This window comes from Lathyrus oleraceus, chromosome 1 (genome assembly GCF_024323335.1).
Source record: "Lathyrus oleraceus cultivar Zhongwan6 chromosome 1, CAAS_Psat_ZW6_1.0, whole genome shotgun sequence".
Taxonomy (NCBI): domain Eukaryota; kingdom Viridiplantae; phylum Streptophyta; class Magnoliopsida; order Fabales; family Fabaceae; genus Lathyrus; species Lathyrus oleraceus.
Window position 1 is genome coordinate 400,440,996 of NC_066579.1, and position 20,105 is coordinate 400,461,100.

At 37.9% G+C, this 20,105-nt stretch overlaps 1 protein-coding gene across 1 annotated transcript; it reads right to left on the reverse strand.

Moving 5' to 3' along the window:
* Positions 1 to 1,032: 1,032 nt before the first annotated feature.
* On the reverse strand, positions 1,033 to 2,817 carry LOC127074978 (berberine bridge enzyme-like 21). Its single transcript, XM_051016409.1, has one exon. The coding sequence runs from the start codon at positions 2,776 to 2,778 to the stop codon at positions 1,159 to 1,161; it is 1,620 nt and encodes a 539-aa protein (XP_050872366.1). The 5' UTR covers positions 2,779 to 2,817; the 3' UTR covers positions 1,033 to 1,158.
* Between the last annotated feature and the right edge of the window lie 17,288 nt (positions 2,818 to 20,105).

Sequence of the window (20,105 nt, forward strand, 5' to 3'; positions counted from 1 at the left end):
CACTACTCATTTTTCACTTGATTTTTATGTTAACATTGTCCTTTATATACTTGAATTTTATACCAACTTGGTCTGAATACCTAAGTTTGCTTCTTTCCTCGACGGTCACATCAAATTTGATTTCAAAAAATGCATCATACATGGTAGCCATTCATGGATGATGATTTGGTATAGCTGAGTTACATCAATGATTGCACTTACTCACATTTTCATCTCTCTAAATCCATAACCCTAACCATTTTAACAACAATGTTAATGTTTCCATCATCAGCAAATTATAATACTTGCCATTGTCATTTTGACCATCCTTCTCATGACTTTCTAGTTCATACTAATAAAAAATAATTCCTTTTATAAAAACTAGTACCACATACATTCCTTGTGACAATACTTTCATAACAACACTAATATTTCCCATAATTATAAAGCCACGAAACAAAATACAAATTATTAAAAAAATAAATGTAATATAATATAAAGGACTAAAAAAATAAAACAAACAATATTTTTCTATATCATTAATGTGATACAAAAAGAAAAAAATATGACGGTTGGAAAACTAAAGTCTAAATATTTATTATTCTAAAAGATAATACCAATCACAACGACAAATGGAAGTAGTATTTAATAATCCAAGCAGAACTCAAGCATCAAATTATTAAGAGGTCAACATCACGAGAATATTCAAAGACTAAAAAAAAGGTTTAAAATAATAGCCACAAAATGAAGCCACCATGAAAGACACAGAAACTTCCACGACCCTACCTATCTCACACGCAATTGCCGACAATAATCTAAGCATTCATACTATATTTCTTTGTTAACTAATCTCTTTTAACCATTTTTTCAACTTACTTCCAAAACAAGTCATATGAAATTTTTATATATCCCAGTGCTCAGATTCTAATCTCAAGTGTAAGAGTTAAATGTTTTTTTTTTAATATTTTGCATTTAAAGAGACCAATTCATATCATGATTTTTCATCTAAATGTGAGATCAGAACAACAACAACAAAAACCAAAACAATTAAAATAAGAAGAAAAAAAGTACTTGTGTATATTATATTTTCAAATCCAATCATTTGTGTTAGAACAAAAAAGTACTAATGAACAACATAAAATAAGCACAATATGCTTTACAACTGATTGATTCTCAAATCTAAACCTTTCCAGCAAGAACAGGAATACTTTGTTCATTTCTGAAAAAATTATCAGGATCAACAGCAGTTTTAATCTTAACCAACCTATCAAAATTATTGTTGAAATACTTAGCACCATAAACTTTACCTTCTTCATAACTATTCTTACCAAAACTATTGATCCCAATATCAAGATCTCTATAGTTTATATAAGCACTTCTTGGATTCTTTGACACATAAGGTTCCATGAAACTATAAAGACTCTTAGCTTGATTCAAATAATTCAATGTAGCATTAGGTGCTGGATCATCCCAATTCACTGAAAATTGAATTTTGAACAAGTTCCCGGCACGATGAGGAAAAGGCGTCGCGTCGGCCGGAATCTCGTCCATTCTTCCACCATAAGGATTGAAAACAAATCCAACTTTTCCTAACTCAATCATCTTTTTCCATATCAAATTCAATCCATCTTTTGGAATAGCTTTCTGAACATAATCAGATTTTCTCTTCCCGAAACTCGCTGAATTCAGATTCCTATCCAAAAGACTCTCCGGTTTCGCACCGTTTTTGAATTCGTTGGCGTTGTTGTACCAAAGAACAGAATTAATCCAACTCAATTCAAGACAATCTGTTTTCTTCAATCCTAAAAGTGGGAATTCTTTACCTAGAATTCCCACTAGTTCCTCGGCGCCTCCGAGGAACAAAGCAACAACAGAAGCTCTAAGAGTTTTTGTTCCTTTGACAGTCTTGGAACTTATAGGCTGCAAGAGAAGCCTCATGAAAAGTCTATTATCAGTAGTTGGAGCAACTTGTTGCCATTGAACAACGAGATCAGTGGCATTCTGTTCCAAAGTTTTCTCAATTCTGAAAACAGTAACAGTTTCAGGAACCGATACTAATTTAACAGTATAAGATAAAACAACACCAAAACTAGCACCACCACCACCTCTTATAGCCCAAAAAAGATCTTCTCCCATTGATTTCCTATTCAAAAGCCTTCCTTTAACATCAACAATTTCAGCATCAATGATATTATCAGTAGAAAGACCATATTTTCTCAACATGGTACCATACCCTCCACCACTAAAGTGACCACCAACGCCAACAGTTGGGCACACACCAGCAGGAAAGCCATGAACTTTACTCTTTTCGTAAATTCTATAATAAACTTCACCAAGAGTAGCACCAGCTTGAATAAAAGCAACTTCGTTTTGTATATCAACATTGATTGTTCTTAGATTGAACATATCAAGGATGATAAAGGGTGATTGGTTTGAGATGTAAGAAATACCCTCGTAATCATGGCCCCCACTTCTGATTTTGATTTGAACGTTAACTGTTTTAGCGCAGATAACTGTGGATTGAATATGAGAGGTTTGTTTTGGAGTAACAATGATTAATGGTTTGGAAGTTGAGGATGTGTTGAAACGCGCGTTACGGATGTAGTTTTGAAGGACAGTGGAAAAGGAAGGGTTTGATTGTGGGAAAACAATGTTGGAGATAGATGGATCTGTGTTGTTTTGTTTGAGGCAGTTAAGGAAAGTTGTGTAGAAAGATTCTGATGCAGGTGGTGCTGCTAAGGATGTATAGAAAACAGTTAGAAGGAAAAAAGAGAGAGAAAATAGTATTGGTTTTGCCATTGGAATGTTTAGTTTTTGTGAGTTACGTTGTAGTGAATGCGTGCGGTTTTTATAAAAGAAGGATTAACATGTTGTATACTCGTTTCTTTGACATTTTGGGTTGAAACTTCAACAACGCGCCTAACATTGGACTAGACTATGTCGTGAAATTTAATGGTATTTTAATAATCTTGTTTTTTGCTTTTGTTTTGGGAGCTTAGAGCACCACGTGCAGAAGATTTTTTTAAAATAATCAATTTTAAAATAAAAAAAATCAAAAAAAATCTTTATTTCAAAAATATTACAAAAATGAACATATTTGTGCCCTAACATACACATGGATGCCACCCTAGATGACGCCTACCCTTAATTGAAGGGCAAGTCGCCACTAGGAGTGGCACTTACACCTATTTTTTATTTTTATTTCTTGCTTTTTTTTATAACTTTTTTAATATGTTTTTAATTATTTTTTTAATTTTTTTAAATCTTTTTTAACTTATTTTAAATTTATTAATTTATATTTATTATAAATTATATTAATTTATATTAATACATATATATAAATAATATTATTTACAATATATATATATATATATATATATATATATATATATATATATATATATATATATATATATATATATATTAATTTATATATATTAATTTAATTTATAACTAAATAATATTATTTATAAATGATTAAATATATTAATTTATATACATGTAAATAAATAATATTATGTATATATTTGTAAAATACACAAGATATATATAAACACAATATATTTATATTAAAATAATACACAGGACAAATATTATAAAGTTTAATCAAAATGCATTATTAATTTGGGATTTTTTACATATTATGCGGTCCCTGGTACGATCCGCACGGGGGAGGTCTAACTACTCGTCTAGACGGCTCACGTGGTGGTGGTGCTTCCCTATTCCCACCCCTAGTCCCCTTGCCATTTGCCGTTGTGGTTGGGTCGAAGTCCCTTCAATGTTGTAGGAAAGGCGGGTGCCCTCTGCGCCCTCAAAGCTTTGTCTCGGTGGGACAAACTGACTCCTGTTGGGTGCGCCCTCGAAATGTGGCCTTTGGTAGTTGAGGGTTGAATCGGGTTGGCTAAAGAACAATGTCTGTTGTGGTGTGTAGTAGTCTTGTTGGTAATCCTCTTGTATACCTGTGTCGGGGCTAAGTGGAGGACTGGAAGAGCCCGGGACATCGTCGTGATGGAAGTGTTGGGATTGGTGTTGGTGGGGGGATTGAGTTTGTGGTAGGTGTTGGGACTGTTGATGGTGGTGGGAATGTTGAGGTTGGTGTTGGTAATCTTCATGATATTGGGGTTGAGTTTGTGGTATGTAGTGTTGATTTGGTTGGGGGGTGGACATGTGTTGTGGTGGTTGTTGTTGGTAATACGGTGGTGGTAGTTGTTGTTGGTAATATTGTGGTGGTTGTTGTTGTTGGGAATATTGTGGTGGTTGTTGTTGTTGGAAATATGGTTGTTGCATCCGGGGATCGTCCAAATAGAACGGGTCAGACACAATCATTTCTGGATTTGTATTTGCTCTATACCAATCCACATATTCCCTTGTCGGCTTCATTTCGTTGGGCGCCACCGGAAATTGTAGAACATAGTGGGCACGCTCTTTCCACATTTTACGGAACTCCTTTGCAAATGCCTTCCAATTTTGGGCGTACCATTGGTGGCTGACTTTTTTAAGATGCCAAGGTTCCAAAGACATTGGGGGGCCTGGGATTTCTTGATGCATTCCGAATTGCAGTTTGACACGGTCACTTTGGTGCATCTCCACAGTGGTGAACCGCATGATAACCGTTTTTGCTGTCCAAACAACTGCATCTTCGGGGTTGGGTTGATGTTTCAATCCCAAATATGGTCTCCACATAAACTGCAAATAAAAAAAATAAATATGTTATTTATTGAGAATGCTTGATATTAATAAATTAGTTAGAAGATGAATGATTTAGTGGTAATACATCTTGTGCTCGGAGACGATCCAAGAGTTGACGATAAAATATTATTTTATTTTTCGGGATAAGACTGTAATCTAGTCCGGTTGCAATGAACCTAAACAAAAAAAGATAAATAATATTATTTACAAATATTTATAGAATAAGTATACAAAATGAAATAACATCATAAATTTACCTAGTTGCGTAGGGGAAGGAGTAGACGTTAGGATTTTCGGGGGCTAGCCTCGGCAATCTCCACCACCCCCATGTTTGGAGCAAAAAAGCACATCCAGAAAATGTATAGTGGTCATTTTGTGCATTTTTACACAAAGAGCTATATAGGAAAGCCAATACAGCAGAACTCCAACTATACGTGCTTATTCTATCTATGTCCTCGAGCAAACTCAAGTACATAAAGTTTATGCTATTTCCCGTGCCTTCGGGAAATAGCAAGTTTCCAAATAATAACATAATGTAAAACCTTGTTTTTATTATTTTTTCTTGTTCGGACGAATCCTCAGTCAAAATTATAGCGTCGTGGTAGAATTGGAGGCTCGATAGTTTAATACCCTGGCCCCTTGCTTTCGCAGATCCCTCACCCTCGACCAGATCTACGCCCAACATTTGAACACATGGTTCGTTGGGCTGTTGAACATTTCCAGTCACAGGCTTACCATCTATTCGAAGACCCAAAAGCATGTACACGTCCTCTAGTGTGACGGTACATTCACCAGTTGGTAGGTGAAAAGTGTGTGTCTCTGGTCTCCAACGTTCACACAAAGCAAGAATAAATTTCACATCAATTGTGGCATTTACCACATGTATAACATGACCGAACCCCGCACGCTCTATGTAAGGTACGCACCATGGGTCTGGATAAGCCATAGGGTGTGAACGTTGACGAAATTTCTTGGGATCCTTTAAAAACAAACAATATAAACAATCATTAGATTGGAGTTTTAAAAAATAAATTATAAACATACAAAAGAGGCAATGTTCAAGAAAAACTTACGAATGAGGCAATGTTCGCCCTAGTGCCTCTGTGTTCTTGGCCCATGGTAAGAAGATACATGATTGCAGTGTAGAACATAGGTTTGTTGATGAAAAGTTTCGCCGGTGTTCTCTGAAAAAAAGTGTTAGTGGATGATGAAAATTTTCAAGAATGACCTGCTATTTATAACCGTATTCAAATTGTATGAATATGTAAAAAAATTGGACACGTGTAACGCATGCAAAAATTTGGGAAGGAGTAACGCGTGCAAAGTTGGCTGAGAATCTTGCAGGCTAGGTGGAGTTGCATGCATGTCTTCACATAAGACATGTCTACTGCATGCATCAGTAGGTCAGGATAAGACATGAACTCGCCACTCTAGGTGGCGAATACATTGAAGTCTTGTCTTGTCTGAGAATCTTGCAGGCTAGGTGGAGCTGCATGCATGTAATAATTTTGACACGTCTATTGGATGCATCAGTAGGTCAGGATAAGACATGAACTCGCCACTCTAGGTGGCGAATACATTGAAGTCTTGTCTTGTCTGAGAATCTTGCAGGCTAGGTGGAGCTGGATAGGCATGCGTGAGAATCTTGCAGGCTAGGTGGATATGACTTTGATGGATAGGCATGCGTGAGAATCTTGCAGGCTAGGTGGATAGGTTAGCATGCATTGGTACAGGTTAGGTTGCACTTGTCTTGTCTAGGGGAAGGCTTGGTGGATGTGTTGCATGCAAAAATGTGACATGTCTAACGCATGCATCACAATTGAATTCGTGTATGTAGGAATGCGTGAGAATCTTGCAGGCTAGGTGGATATGACTTTGATGGATAGGCATGCGTGAGAATCTTGCAGGCTAGGTGGATAGGTTAGCATGCATTGGTACAGGTTAGATTGCACTTGCCTTGTCTAGGGGAAGGCTTGGTGGATGTGTTGCATGCAAAAATGTTAGGCGCGTTGTTGTCTAAATAGAGGAGCTGACTTCTCTTATCTGAAAAAAAAAGATTGAGTCCAAACTGAGACAACCTGTGTCCTAAATTTTTTATCAACAACCTTTTTATTCTGAAAATAACTCAGTCAGGTTTTATAAGTCATTAATTCAAAATGACATGGAGGCACAATACATGTTTCGTAACCATGAGTATTATGGTTACGATTATATAGTGTTGTACATTGTCTTGGAACAATTTCAACCAACTAAGAATATTCAGTCACAGGTTATTGATCATGTGGTTGATGACGAACAAGATGTTGAACACCCCGTTGAAGACGATGTGGTTGATGATGCAGAAGACGTGGTTGATGACTTGATGAACCGTGATTCCGAAGACGAAGACCAAGTACAAATACCTATAGCGCAACGCTACTCACCGCCTGTGCACTCCACAATCCTTAACTTGGGCGAGGATGAGCCCTCGTCAGATATGTTCTACAACCCATATATGAGGTCTGATGAGGAGTTAAAGAAGGGTGACCAATTTCGGACCAAGGAAGAGTGTCTGTTAGCAATAAAAAAACTGGCACTTGAAAAACTGTGTTGACTACGATGTTAACAAATCAAACCCTGAAAGATACGTTATTTTATGCAAAAACCCGGAGTGTGGGTATAGGTTGATGGCATCGTACAAGAAGAAACATAATGCGTGGGTGATAGGGTCCATTTCTCAAGCTCACACTTGCGTCAACACAAACATGGCACAGGAACATCGCAAACTTAGCCATGATATGATCTGCCATTCCATAATACCTCTTGTTGAAGCTGACCCGTCACTCAAGGTCAATACTATTATCTCCCATTGTGTTCCTGTTTTCAAATATACATCGTCGTACAGAAAGGCTTGGTTAGCGAAAACCAAGGCAATTGAACTGGTATACGGTAATTGGGAGGAATCATACAAACAACTTCCGCGCTACCTGGTTGCACTACATTTGTATTCACCTGGGACGGTTTCTATAATGGAGACCTTGCCGGCACAATCCCCTGACGGAACTCGTCTAGAAGGTAATGGAATATTCCATAGACTTTTCTGGGCATTCCGTCCCTGCATCATCGGTTTCACATTCTGCAAGCCGCTTATTCAAGTCGATGGAACTTGGCTGTATGGGAAATACAAAGGATCGTTACTGATGGCGGTCGCACAAGATGGAAATTCTAATATTTTCCCAATAGCCTTTGCATTGGTAGAAGGAGAAACGGCTGTTGCTTGGAGTTTCTTTCTTAAGAATCTCCGAACGCACGTGACTCCACAAGCTGGCATCTGTGTGATTTCTGACAGGCACGCTTCTATAGACAGTGCATACAATAATCCAACAAATGGTTGGCATGACCCCCCGTCTACGCATGTCTACTGCATCAGGCATATTGCTCAAAATTTTATGCGGGAGTTCAAAGATAATTTCTTGAAGCAAAATTTGATAAACGCGGGGTATGCATTAAACCAACCTGGATTCCAATACTACTGCCGGGAAATAGTGTTGGCAAATTCTGATGCAGGGAGGTGGATCGATAATATTGACAGAGCAAAGTGGACTAGGTCATACGACGATGGGGTGAGGTGGGGTCACATGACAACAAATCTTGTAACCTCCCGGTAACCGCTTTGGTGAGTCCGACCTATTTTCGGATGGCAACGTTGTTCGTAGCAAGAGGCAAGCGCTGGCATGCAGTGTTACAGACGAGTCAAGTATATAGTGATGCCTGCATGAAGTTTATGAGGCAGGAATCTGCCAAAGCCAGCAGCCATCGGGTTACGGAATTCGACCGCCATGGCCACACTTTTAGTGTCAAGGAAACAATTGACCACAACCAGGGGCTGCCCAGACAAGATTATAGGGTCCTAATACCAGACTGTTGGTGCGACTGTAGTCAATTTCAGGCCTATCGTATGCCTTGTTCCCATGTCATTGCAGCGTGTTCACACACCCACTTCGATGCATTGTCGCTAGTGTCTCCCATCTACAAAGTTGCAACATTGCTAAATGTATACGACAATCCCTTTCCGGTGGTAGCATTGGAGGCATATTGGCCAGAGTATGACGGGGAAATTGTTTGGCACAACGATTCGATGCGGAGGAATAAAAGTGGTCGCCCAAACAGCAGGCGCATTAGAACTGAAATGGACGTCGCAGAGAAAATGCAGAGGAAGTGTAGCATATGTCGACAACTGAGGCATAATAAGAACAAATGTTCATATCGTGGATCTAGTTCCACAACATAGTTTTCATATTCATAACTCTGTGTACCAATGCTATTTATCAATAAAGTTTACTTTTTATTCCAAATAGAAGATGTCATTGGAACAACAAACACAAACATCTAACATTACAACAACAATTACTAAAACAAAAACAAATACTTGAACAAGAACAAGTACTAAAACAAGAACAAGTACTAGAACAATAACAAATATAAGAACAACAACACAAACAACCATTAAAATCTAGGAAATTACAACAGTTAACACTATGTCATCTGATCCATGCATCATTTGGATGCAATCAATGTCGCTTTCAACTTCAACCCACCAACATATTGTTTCTCCAGTTTCAAATGAGAACCTTCTTCTAAGCCTCTGAATCCTTCTGATGACTTCACCAGGTTGGTAATCTCCCTCTAACCAAGACATCAAGGACCTTTTTAGTTGGTCCAACGAACGGATGTTCCAAAATTTCATCTCCATTGGGGGTTTGACAGGCGAGAAAATAACATGCCCATCCCTTTTTAAGATTACTGGTTCAGGATCCGGCCGCCTTGATGATGTTCGCTGCCATGATGACGGTCTGGGGGATGCCATGAACTCAACTTGATAGAGAAAGTGATAGGAAAAAGTGGTGAAGAAAATGCAAGGAAATAACACTTTATTTATAGGAAAAAATCTAGGTTGTACACCAATGTACTTAACCCTAATTAGTGTCGCACTTGATTAATTAGTCTTAGGGAGAATTAGGGTTTGAATTAGGTCATAACTACCAAACTCTAATTATAACCGATCAATAAACCCTAATTATAATTGATTAATTAACCCTAACATGATTAACCCTAATTCTCCCAAAAATTTATAAATAATATTATTTAGTTATAAATTAAATTAATATATATAAATTATATATATATATATATATATATATATATATATATATATATATATCTTGTAAATAATATTATTTTTATATATTAATTAATATAAATTAATATAATTTATAATAAATATAAATTAATAAATTTAAAATAAGTTAAAAAAGATTTTAAAAAATTAAAAAAATAATTAAAAACATATTAAAAAAATTATAAAAAAAAAACAAAAAATAAAATAAAAAATAGGTGTAGGCGCCACTCCTAGTGGCGACTTGCCCTCCAATTAAGGGTAGACGCCATCTAGGGTGGCGCCCATGTGTATGTTAGGGCACAAATGTGCCCATTTTTGTAATATTTTCGAAATAAAGGTTATTTTTGAATTTTTTTTTAAAAAAATGATTATTTAAAAAAAATCTTCCCACGTGTAACTCATATTTAGGTTATTTTATCAATTTCATTAAACTCAGTTTTAATTTTAATAATGCAATTCTAAAGAGTTTATAATGTGTTTTAAAACTTTACCTCTAATTTCAACTCATCACCAATTTTTTATTCCACGTCGGAATAATAATATTGTTTACCGGAATCGTTTTATCATTCTCATGAAATTACACTCCAAACTTCTATTACGCTATCGTAACTGTTTTTGCTAACGGATCTAATCACCATTATATTACATAATTGTTAGTAATTGTAGCTTCTTAAACGACTCAATTAGTTGCTCGTCGCAATGTCGTCCCTATGACAAACATCATCCCTTGCTCCCACGTATGAAGATCCATTTCATCCCATTGGGATACATGATATGATCTGGCGACTTCTCCAACCGTCACCTCTCATTTGATTCTGACCTTTTTGTTAGTCGGATAGGGAATTTTCCAAGTTCTACCGTCATTCCAACCATTTTAATAATTAGTCCAAGATTAAACATTGAAACAACTTCCACCTCCACCACGAGTGCAATTTTTGGAACCTAAATTTCCTTAAAACTTGCAACGACTTGAGGCCACACTCGGGATGCAAGATGTGGACCGGGTATGCAAGATGTGGACCGACACATAACATGCATCTATAACTTGGTGAAATAGTGAAACTTGCATTTTCTCAATGAAAGAGTTTTACATATAGAAGAAAACTAGAAAAAAGCTCTGTCATAAGCCGTTACTCAATAAGAAGTACTATAGCACAGTAACCTCAGGACCACGTCTAGAGAGGCACTAAAATCACTAGGGTATCGCAGCCCCCGATGACTGTAACTCAACTCCTCATGAGTTGGAGGGTGAAATGGTACATACACTCCTCAAGAATATTGTCAGCCTAGGAGATCCATGTTACATCACTCTAAAAAGAGGAACGAGTAAGGCACCATCCACCAAATTGGACTTCTATGTTGTGCAGGTTAAAGCATCTTGAGATTTTGATGATGACAATAGAATAAGGAATAGTTAATCATGAGCATCATCAAAATATAAGATATTAAAGAGAAAAGTTGATCAAGTACCAATGGTGAGAGAAAACAAGTCAAATCAAACTCAAAAAAATCAACATCAAAGGAATTGAAAATGTGAAATCTTTCCTCGTATAACACTTAAGTGTTTAGTCTTTTTGATTAATAATATGTAAATAAACAAGAGTAAGTCTTGAAATATTAAGACAATGTGAACACGAACTAAAATATTTTCAAACTTTTCATTTATTTCATATTTCTTCTAAAATCCAATCTTATGTACTAAAATATTAATTTCTCTTTTCAAATAGTTATGGATAATAAATTAAGGGACAATTTCATTTTATTCTGATCAAAAACCATATCAAATCCAAAATATATGATATAATATAACAATGATAGTACATAAGAGTGGATCTAGATATGAGATCAAGAAATTGTGCTAATCATAGGATTCCGATGACAATTTCCACAGACGACGTCAATATTTTGCATGAGAATAAAATGTTGAGTTGCGGCAGAGCTTTGATTCCGATATGGTGGATGGAGCTAACCATGAAGGTTAGCACTCCAACTCTTAAGTTAGTGTGAAAAATTAATAGTGAAATTTCAAATGGGAAAGCGTGTACATGTGAAAGGTGCATTATTCATGCTTTTATAGAGGAGTTTGTTATTAATTGAAATTCGGAAAATAAGGCATGTGATGCGGATGACCTTAGGATGGATCTAACAAAATTTGTTAGAGTTCTAGGCGGAGTCCTACATAATGAACTAGGATGCTTCCTTTTAGTGCATTTGGTATGTTATGTCCTCCCGTGACATTGGGCTTTGAATCCTACTGGACCCTGATGATCGGCCCAAAAAAGTATCGCTGGTAAGTTCCTCAATCCAACAATTGGGGAGTTTTTTATTTTATGGTTTAAAGCATGATTTACTAAGTACTAGTCAATTGTGTAATAAAGGTAACAATTCAATCTTTAATTTTTCTGGATGCAGGACCATTAAATCAAATGAATTTAAACATCTTTACTAGCTTAAGAAGTAGAAATACCTACACCATGAATTTTAAAAAAATCATTCAAATGATGTATGTCTTTTGAGTAACGAGAATGAATATTGGTTATGGCATGAGAGAATATATCATATCCACAAGGAACACTTAAACAAGTTTGATTCTAGAGATTAACCTATTAAAATCTCTATTTGGTTTTTTAGATCAGCTCATTAAAATATTTATTGGGTTTGTAAGCTCAGCCTATTAAAAGCTTGGTTTTGTTTGGGGATCATCCTGTGTGAAATATCCTGTTATGGTAAAAGGTTCGTGGACATATCCTTAAAATCTCAAGACTCATTTTTAGTGGAACACTCTGTGGAACCATTGTTTTGAAGGTGATATGCCTTTAACAAGGATAACATACTTTATTGGAGTTTTAATTATGACAACTAATGATGACTCATAGTCTTATTGAAATTCTGGCGTAGTCAGTATTCAGATGTTCTACTCCAAGTCATGACATCTGATCTAACATTGTACTTATTACAGCAAGACAGTTATTACACTCTGTACTAATGAGCACCTTATCACAGTGTCACGACCTCTCCTTCTATGTCATCCTAGAAAGGAGGAACACTTAGTTATGTGCACCATAACATTCACTACTGTTGTTTTCCTACACAGTTATCAGCACGATGTCTCAATCCTGTTTTGGACATCATCTGTTACTTTGTTCCAGTTTGTTGGTCTTGTACTTGTATTTCCTAGATTAAAGGTTGTAACAAGTTAAACTAATCTCCACTTATTAAGGAGCTAACAAATAGATTATTTGTTAGGTTCATTAATTGTAGCTTAGTTGTTAGTTTCCTAGATTTTAGATCAGCTGGTGGATTCCTGAAGAATAGCCTGAGAAAAATCCTGAAACAGAAAACTAACCATCCAACAATTTAGCATATGCAGTCGTGAGTGAATGTCACAACATTCCGTTTGACATCCAAGTCCAGAACCCTATGCTAAGTCTGTTTGGTTCCTGAAAACAGACTGTGCTAAATTTGCTGTACTGTAAAAGACCAACCAGTCTCTACTTCAGTATCAGCTTACTGGAAGAACTGTCAAGACATCCAGTTTGACAGTTTCACAATGATCTTTTGGCCAGGTCTGTTGTGCTCTTGAACTCCAGACTTCACTACATACTGAACTGAATTCATCAGCTTATTAAACAGTATGTGCTGTTGTTGATGAATGTCAAAACATTCTGATTGACATTCCAACAGAAGGCTATGTATCAGGTCTGCTATTATCTTGATGAACAGACTGGAATACATGCTTAGTTATGGCAGACATGATTATATCATACAGAAGGAAAACAAACACAGGAAATTGTTAACCCAGTTCAGTCCAACATGACCTACATCTGGGGGCTACCAAGCCAGGAAGAAGATCCACTATTAGTAGTATCAATTCAGAGTTAAACTCCCCCGTTTACAACTCATCACTTAATCCCTACCCAATGCAATCTATACCTAGGAACTCCTAGATAGAAACCTCCAGTTTCCATTCCTATCACTACAAATACAATGTAATGTGCAAACACCTTGAACTTGCTTCACAGCTTCATTCAAGAACATAATCACTCTTGCCTACAGGCTTTGAGTGACAAACACTCTCAGGTTTACCACTGAGAGACACATGGTAACCTTCCCACAGATTGGGAGGTTTACCTTACACACACCCCTAAAAATTCATTCTAAGAGGCTTACAAAAACTAGATTACAATCAGCTATTTATAACCTAATCACCCAACTGGATTTGGGCCTTCAGAAAGTTGCAGCAGACTTGTTCTTTGCTGTTGCAACTTCAGCAGAAAAATTCTGCTACAAACAAGGTCTTCAAGTTCCTAAACTCTCTCCATATATATCTCCATGTTTAGAGCCTATATATATTCTGATTTAGTCTTCAAGACCTCCACATGGGAGTTAGGATATTCACCAGATATCCTTGCTGATCCCATGACATATACTGAATTAATTAATTCAGTTTCCTACACATGTGCGATGTCACAGACCTGATGTCGTGACATCGTACATGACATGTTGGTCCAGATGTTGACTTTCTTCAACCCAACATATTAAAACAACAGAGATGATTACATTATTTGTTTTCTAAAATTACTGTCAATCCTAAGGAATCAACAATCTCCCCCTTTGGCAAATTTTAGCTAAAACAAATAATCCTCTGTTATCATCTCCCCCACCATGAGCACCAATGTTGGTGTACATGAGGAAGAAGAGAAACAAGGCTCAGTTGTTCCAGAACCCTTCCCTTCAACAGGAGAGCTTCCTGAAGAGTATGTAATGCTGAGTACATAGACAGTGTAACTCAGATCACAGGGCACAACTGTTCTCTTAACTCAGATCACAAGACACAAGTGGTATTTCAGTTGGTGAATTTTGTGTCTAACCTCAACCCCAACATTCTGTTTGTTACCACAGTGATCTGTTTGCTTCTCGACCCCAGGACGTTTCTGACGTTTCTTTCTCTCCCCCTTTTTAGCTAAACATTTGTAAAGGCACCCTTCACAAAACCAGATCCAGGCGCAGCTTGCCCAGACCTTAACATACCCCATGATTCTGGGATTGGAGTGTATCTGTTGTGGGGAGAAGGGGGGGGGGGGGTCTCTTGCATCCTTTAAATAGTCCAGCCTGTGCTTAGGAATATCCGGTGGAAATAAATGCTTGGTCAAGATGCATTTATTTTTGCTGAGAAACAGTCAGAGAATCACCAACAAAATCTCAGACTATCTTTGAATGCCTTTTATAGCTCTTGACTGTTTCTTTTTCAAAACAGCCGTTCCAGTGCATGGAGACCATTCCATATATGCAGTCAGACACGTTGCACTCGATGTCTTAACATTCCTGCATTCAGCCAGTCTTCAACATTTCCCAAGACCTCTGTCATTCCTCCAGTAGAGGCTTGACACCTAGCACTGCTACAGCCAACTTTTCACACTTCAGTTGATGGTTACTCCCCCTGTACCACACAGCTGTAGCCATTAGTCTTAGCCACATCACCCTCATAATTCCTAATGACTTGAAATTTCAGAAGGAATTAACAGCAATGTCCAGGGCAATGTCATGACATCCGGTCAGACATTCTTCTGCTCACTCAGCCTTGACATACATCACAGCATCCTGATAACTACCTAGTCATCTGAGAGCACATAGACCACAAGCTTGGTGATTGCTTGCAGCACAAAGGCACAACTCCCCCTGTCATGGACAACCTACTCTCTTGGAGGTCACACATGATCATATCCAACATCCCAAGGTTGGACCTTCACATACTTCCTGATTCAAAGAGATTCCAGACCACTTGATGAAAGGAAAACATAAGACGCATCTTCATGTCTTCAAGAGCGCACCCTCTGTCAAACCCTCTTGGCTGAACACATCCACACTCTGTGTCACTCTCTCTTCTAACCAGAACAGAAGATCACTTCACCAGATGTTTTAACATCAGCTGGGACATCCTTCACAGCATCACAAGGAGCACTATCTGATAGACTTCAGATATTACTGAGTCCCCAGCTTGGGCCAGAGGAACCCATACATACATTGGGATATACACTCTCATCCCACTACTAGAGACATTCTTCCATAGATAGCTCAGAACTTCTACCACAAGCTCCAAGAGATGAATAGAGAACACCTCCTTTTGTCTTCAACTTAATACTTTTCTGCTCAAAAGTAATTTGTCTCAGACTTTCCTCAAGAATAACCAGCTGTCTTATGTTGATTATCTTGATTCTTCGAACTCACTTCTGAGATAGACCAACTGCCACTGGTTGATTACCTCCTTCATGAATTCTCATATGAAAAGATCAAATGCTGCTTTTTGACCTCCCCAAGTTTATCAGACTTCTACCAAAGATATTCTGACCTTCCAAGTGAGACTAGAACTTCAAGTTTTTGAAGTATCCAATCTACAACCCTGTAGACCTTTCTATCTCAAGTTGATGTGCCACTTCACCAACTAAGCGTCTGATGTTGAACCAAATGTCACAACATTGTGTTTTGACATCTAGCTGTTGAATTCAGCTCCTTCTTCTGCCACTTGAAAGAACTTCCTCCCTTCACAGAACAAGAGTTCAATGTTCTCATAGACTTGATTGTGGAACCAAGTTTGAGTAAACAACCTCCATCCTGCAGGTTTGCAGTTAAGTCATCCAAGCTCACACCTTGATGAATCCCTGCTTCTTCTCCAAAGACATCAGACACTCTGATGTATGAGTCTTCAGAAGGACCAGTTAGAAACTAACCCTTCAGCTTTACCAAGGATTCCACATCCTAAGGCAAGGCTGTTTCCATGATGTCAAGACTGCTGCCACTTGTTCTTGACTTCACAGTGTGCATAAGCTGATGCACTTCCTTACCTAGATCAGAAATAAACTGATCCAAGTAACCACCATCAAGACTATGATGTCTTCTTCTTCTTGTACATACCAAGGCTGAACATGTTTCTTGCCAGGAAACCTTTTCAGAGATCATATGCTTTTGCTGCCACCAAAGAGATAGATCATAAGCCAATGTACTGTCCTTCCTGTGATTCTGCACAGGGTTTTGAAGAAGTGATGTTCCAACATCTTTAAGAACATCAGTTATCTTGAGCTCCAAGGATAATCAATTAAACACTTGCACTTGGCACAAGTAGACATTGATCTTAAATCCTTTCCCAATCATCCCTTCAGATACTTCCACCATAAGAATACTTTGAAAATACTCTTCTTGTGTCAACATCTTCTGCTTGCAAGCACCTCAACAGTCTTGAGACTCTTTCCAGATTAGATTCACCCTTAGGAATGAGAGAGATGAATCCTTCCTTGCAAATGTGTCACACATCAACCAGAACCCATGTGACACAGGTCAACAGCCAACCAGACCCAAGGCTGACCAAACTTGAGGAGGTTAACCAAAACTCCCCCTCAACTTAACAATCATGGAGACTCCACACTAGTATCCATGCATTGTATACATATGTCTCAATATGACATACACTATCCCTACCAGTGGCAACTAACTCCTCCAATCAGACCAATCAGACTTCAGTTGATCATAAGTACTTGTGAGACACACACCAGTCAATAGTAGATATGCATTGCCAGAGCATATTACCTCAACCAACCTCTGAATCTTCATATTCTCACTCCTAGTAAGAACTGCCACTTCTGAACGTGGTGTTTGAATAACAAGATTCATGGTTCCAACCCCCTTAAATGATATCACAATCAGGTTACCCCATTATTGACTGCTAACATCCAGGAGACTTGTCTTCCAACACACCATAGTACTTCAGGGAACAACTATCCAATCCTGATCAAATTGCAGGAAGATGCCTAACAGCAGGAGATTGCACAATGTCACATCTCAACCAGCTCAACTTCTAGGGATGACCTTCTTGAGCACACACCCAGTTGACCCTGCTCTTGTCAACTTAGCACACACAGATGTCTCCTCTTCCAGGTCAGGAGTAGGTTCCAAACAGAATTATCCCTTTGTTTGAACCCTAATACATCTGCTCTTCAACCAGTAGCTGCATACTTGTTGAACAACATGTTCTAACATCACATAGAACATTGGTTCCACCTCCTTGGAACAAACCTTCCTTGAAGGTCTTCAAGGTCTTCATATACACTACTCAAGAGAGTAAGAGAATCAGTGATTAAGTGACTCTTACCATCCCGAAGTGAGAACGTCATGATGAGTGGACTCGAGGAGACTCAAGTATCTTTGACATCTTCAGTAGATTATGATGAGATCTTGAACACAGCAGCCTTTCATCCACATGAGGGGAAACTACATCAGAGTTTGAGTTTTGCCATGTATTATGCAGCGGAAATCATAATACAACTCAACCTATGAACACACACTTCACCAAATTGGCCTCCAAGACCATACCAGGTTTGAATGTGATTTAGTACTGGCACAGCTGTCCCACACACAGGCCAATTGCCAACCTCCAGAGACAGGTACACACCATTCCTGTCATGAACAGTCCATCCACCTACTTCAAGGGACCATTCAGGGAATTACAGAACCTTACACAGGTTCCAGCATCAGTACTAACATAACTCCTTGCAAGATACCAGAAAGTATCACCCATGGATATCATCCAGAGACAGAACAGGATGCCTGCTCTGATACCAATTGAAATTCTGGCGTAGTCAGTATTCAGATGTTCTACTCCAAGTCATGACATCTGATCTAACATTGTACTTATTACAGCAAGACAGTTATTACACTCTGTACTAATGAGCACCTTATCACAGTGTCACGACCTCTCCTTCTATGTCATCCTAGAAAGGAGGAACACTTAGTTATGTGCACCATAACATTCACTACTGTTGTTTTCCTACACAGTTATCAGCACGATGTCTCAATCCTGTTTTGGACATCATCTGTTACTTTGTTCCAGTTTGTTGGTCTTGTACTTGTATTTCCTAGATTAAAGGTTGTAACAAGTTAAACTAATCTCCACTTATTAAGGAGCTAACAAATAGATTATTTGTTAGGTTCATTAATTGTAGCTTAGTTGTTAGTTTCCTAGATTTTAGATCAGCTGGTGGATTCCTGAAGAATAGCCTGAGAAAAATCCTGAAACAGAAAACTAACCATCCAACAATTTAGCATATGCAGTCGTGAGTGAATGTCACAACATTCCGTTTGACATCCAAGTCCAGAACCCTATGCTAAGTCTGTTTGGTTCCTGAAAACAGACTGTGCTAAATTTGCTGTACTGTAAAAGACCAACCAGTCTCTACTTCAGTATCAGCTTACTGGAAGAACTGTCAAGACATCCAGTTTGACAGTTTCACAATGATCTTTTGGCCAGGTCTGTTGTGCTCTTGAACTCCAGACTTCACTACATACTGAACTGAATTCATCAGCTTATTAAACAGTATGTGCTGTTGTTGATGAATGTCAAAACATTCTGATTGACATTCCAACAGAAGGCTATGTATCAGGTCTGCTATTATCTTGATGAACAGACTGGAATACATGCTTAGTTATGGCAGACATGATTATATCATACAGAAGGAAAACAAACACAGGAAATTGTTAACCCAGTTCAGTCCAACATGACCTACATCTGGGGGCTACCAAGCCAGGAAGAAGATCCACTATTAGTAGTATCAATTCAGAGTTAAACTCCCCCGTTTACAACTCATCACTTAATCCCTACCCAATGCAATCTATACCTAGGAACTCCTAGATAGAAACCTCCAGTTTCCATTCCTATCACTACAAATACAATGTAATGTGCAAACACCTTGAACTTGCTTCACAGCTTCATTCAAGAACATAATCACTCTTGCCTACAGGCTTTGAGTGACAAACACTCTCAGGTTTACCACTGAGAGACACATGGTAACCTTCCCACAGATTGGGAGGTTTACCTTACACACACCCCTAAAAATTCATTCTAAGAGGCTTACAAAAACTAGATTACAATCAGCTATTTATAACCTAATCACCCAACTGGATTTGGGCCTTCAGAAAGTTGCAGCAGACTTGTTCTTTGCTGTTGCAACTTCAGCAGAAAAATTCTGCTACAAACAAGGTCTTCAAGTTCCTAAACTCTCTCCATATATATCTCCATGTTTAGAGCCTATATATATTCTGATTTAGTCTTCAAGACCTCCACATGGGAGTTAGGATATTCACCAGATATCCTTGCTGATCCCATGACATATACTGAATTAATTAATTCAGTTTCCTACACATGTGCGATGTCACAGACCTGATGTCGTGACATCGTACATGACATGTTGGTCTAGATGTTGAATTTCTTCAACCCAACATATTAAAACAA

Excerpts from the sequence above, each read along its gene's own strand:
- LOC127074978 (XM_051016409.1), bottom strand. The coding sequence starts at position 2,778 with ATGGCAAAACCAATACTATTTTCTCTCTCTTTTTTCCTTCTAACTGTT.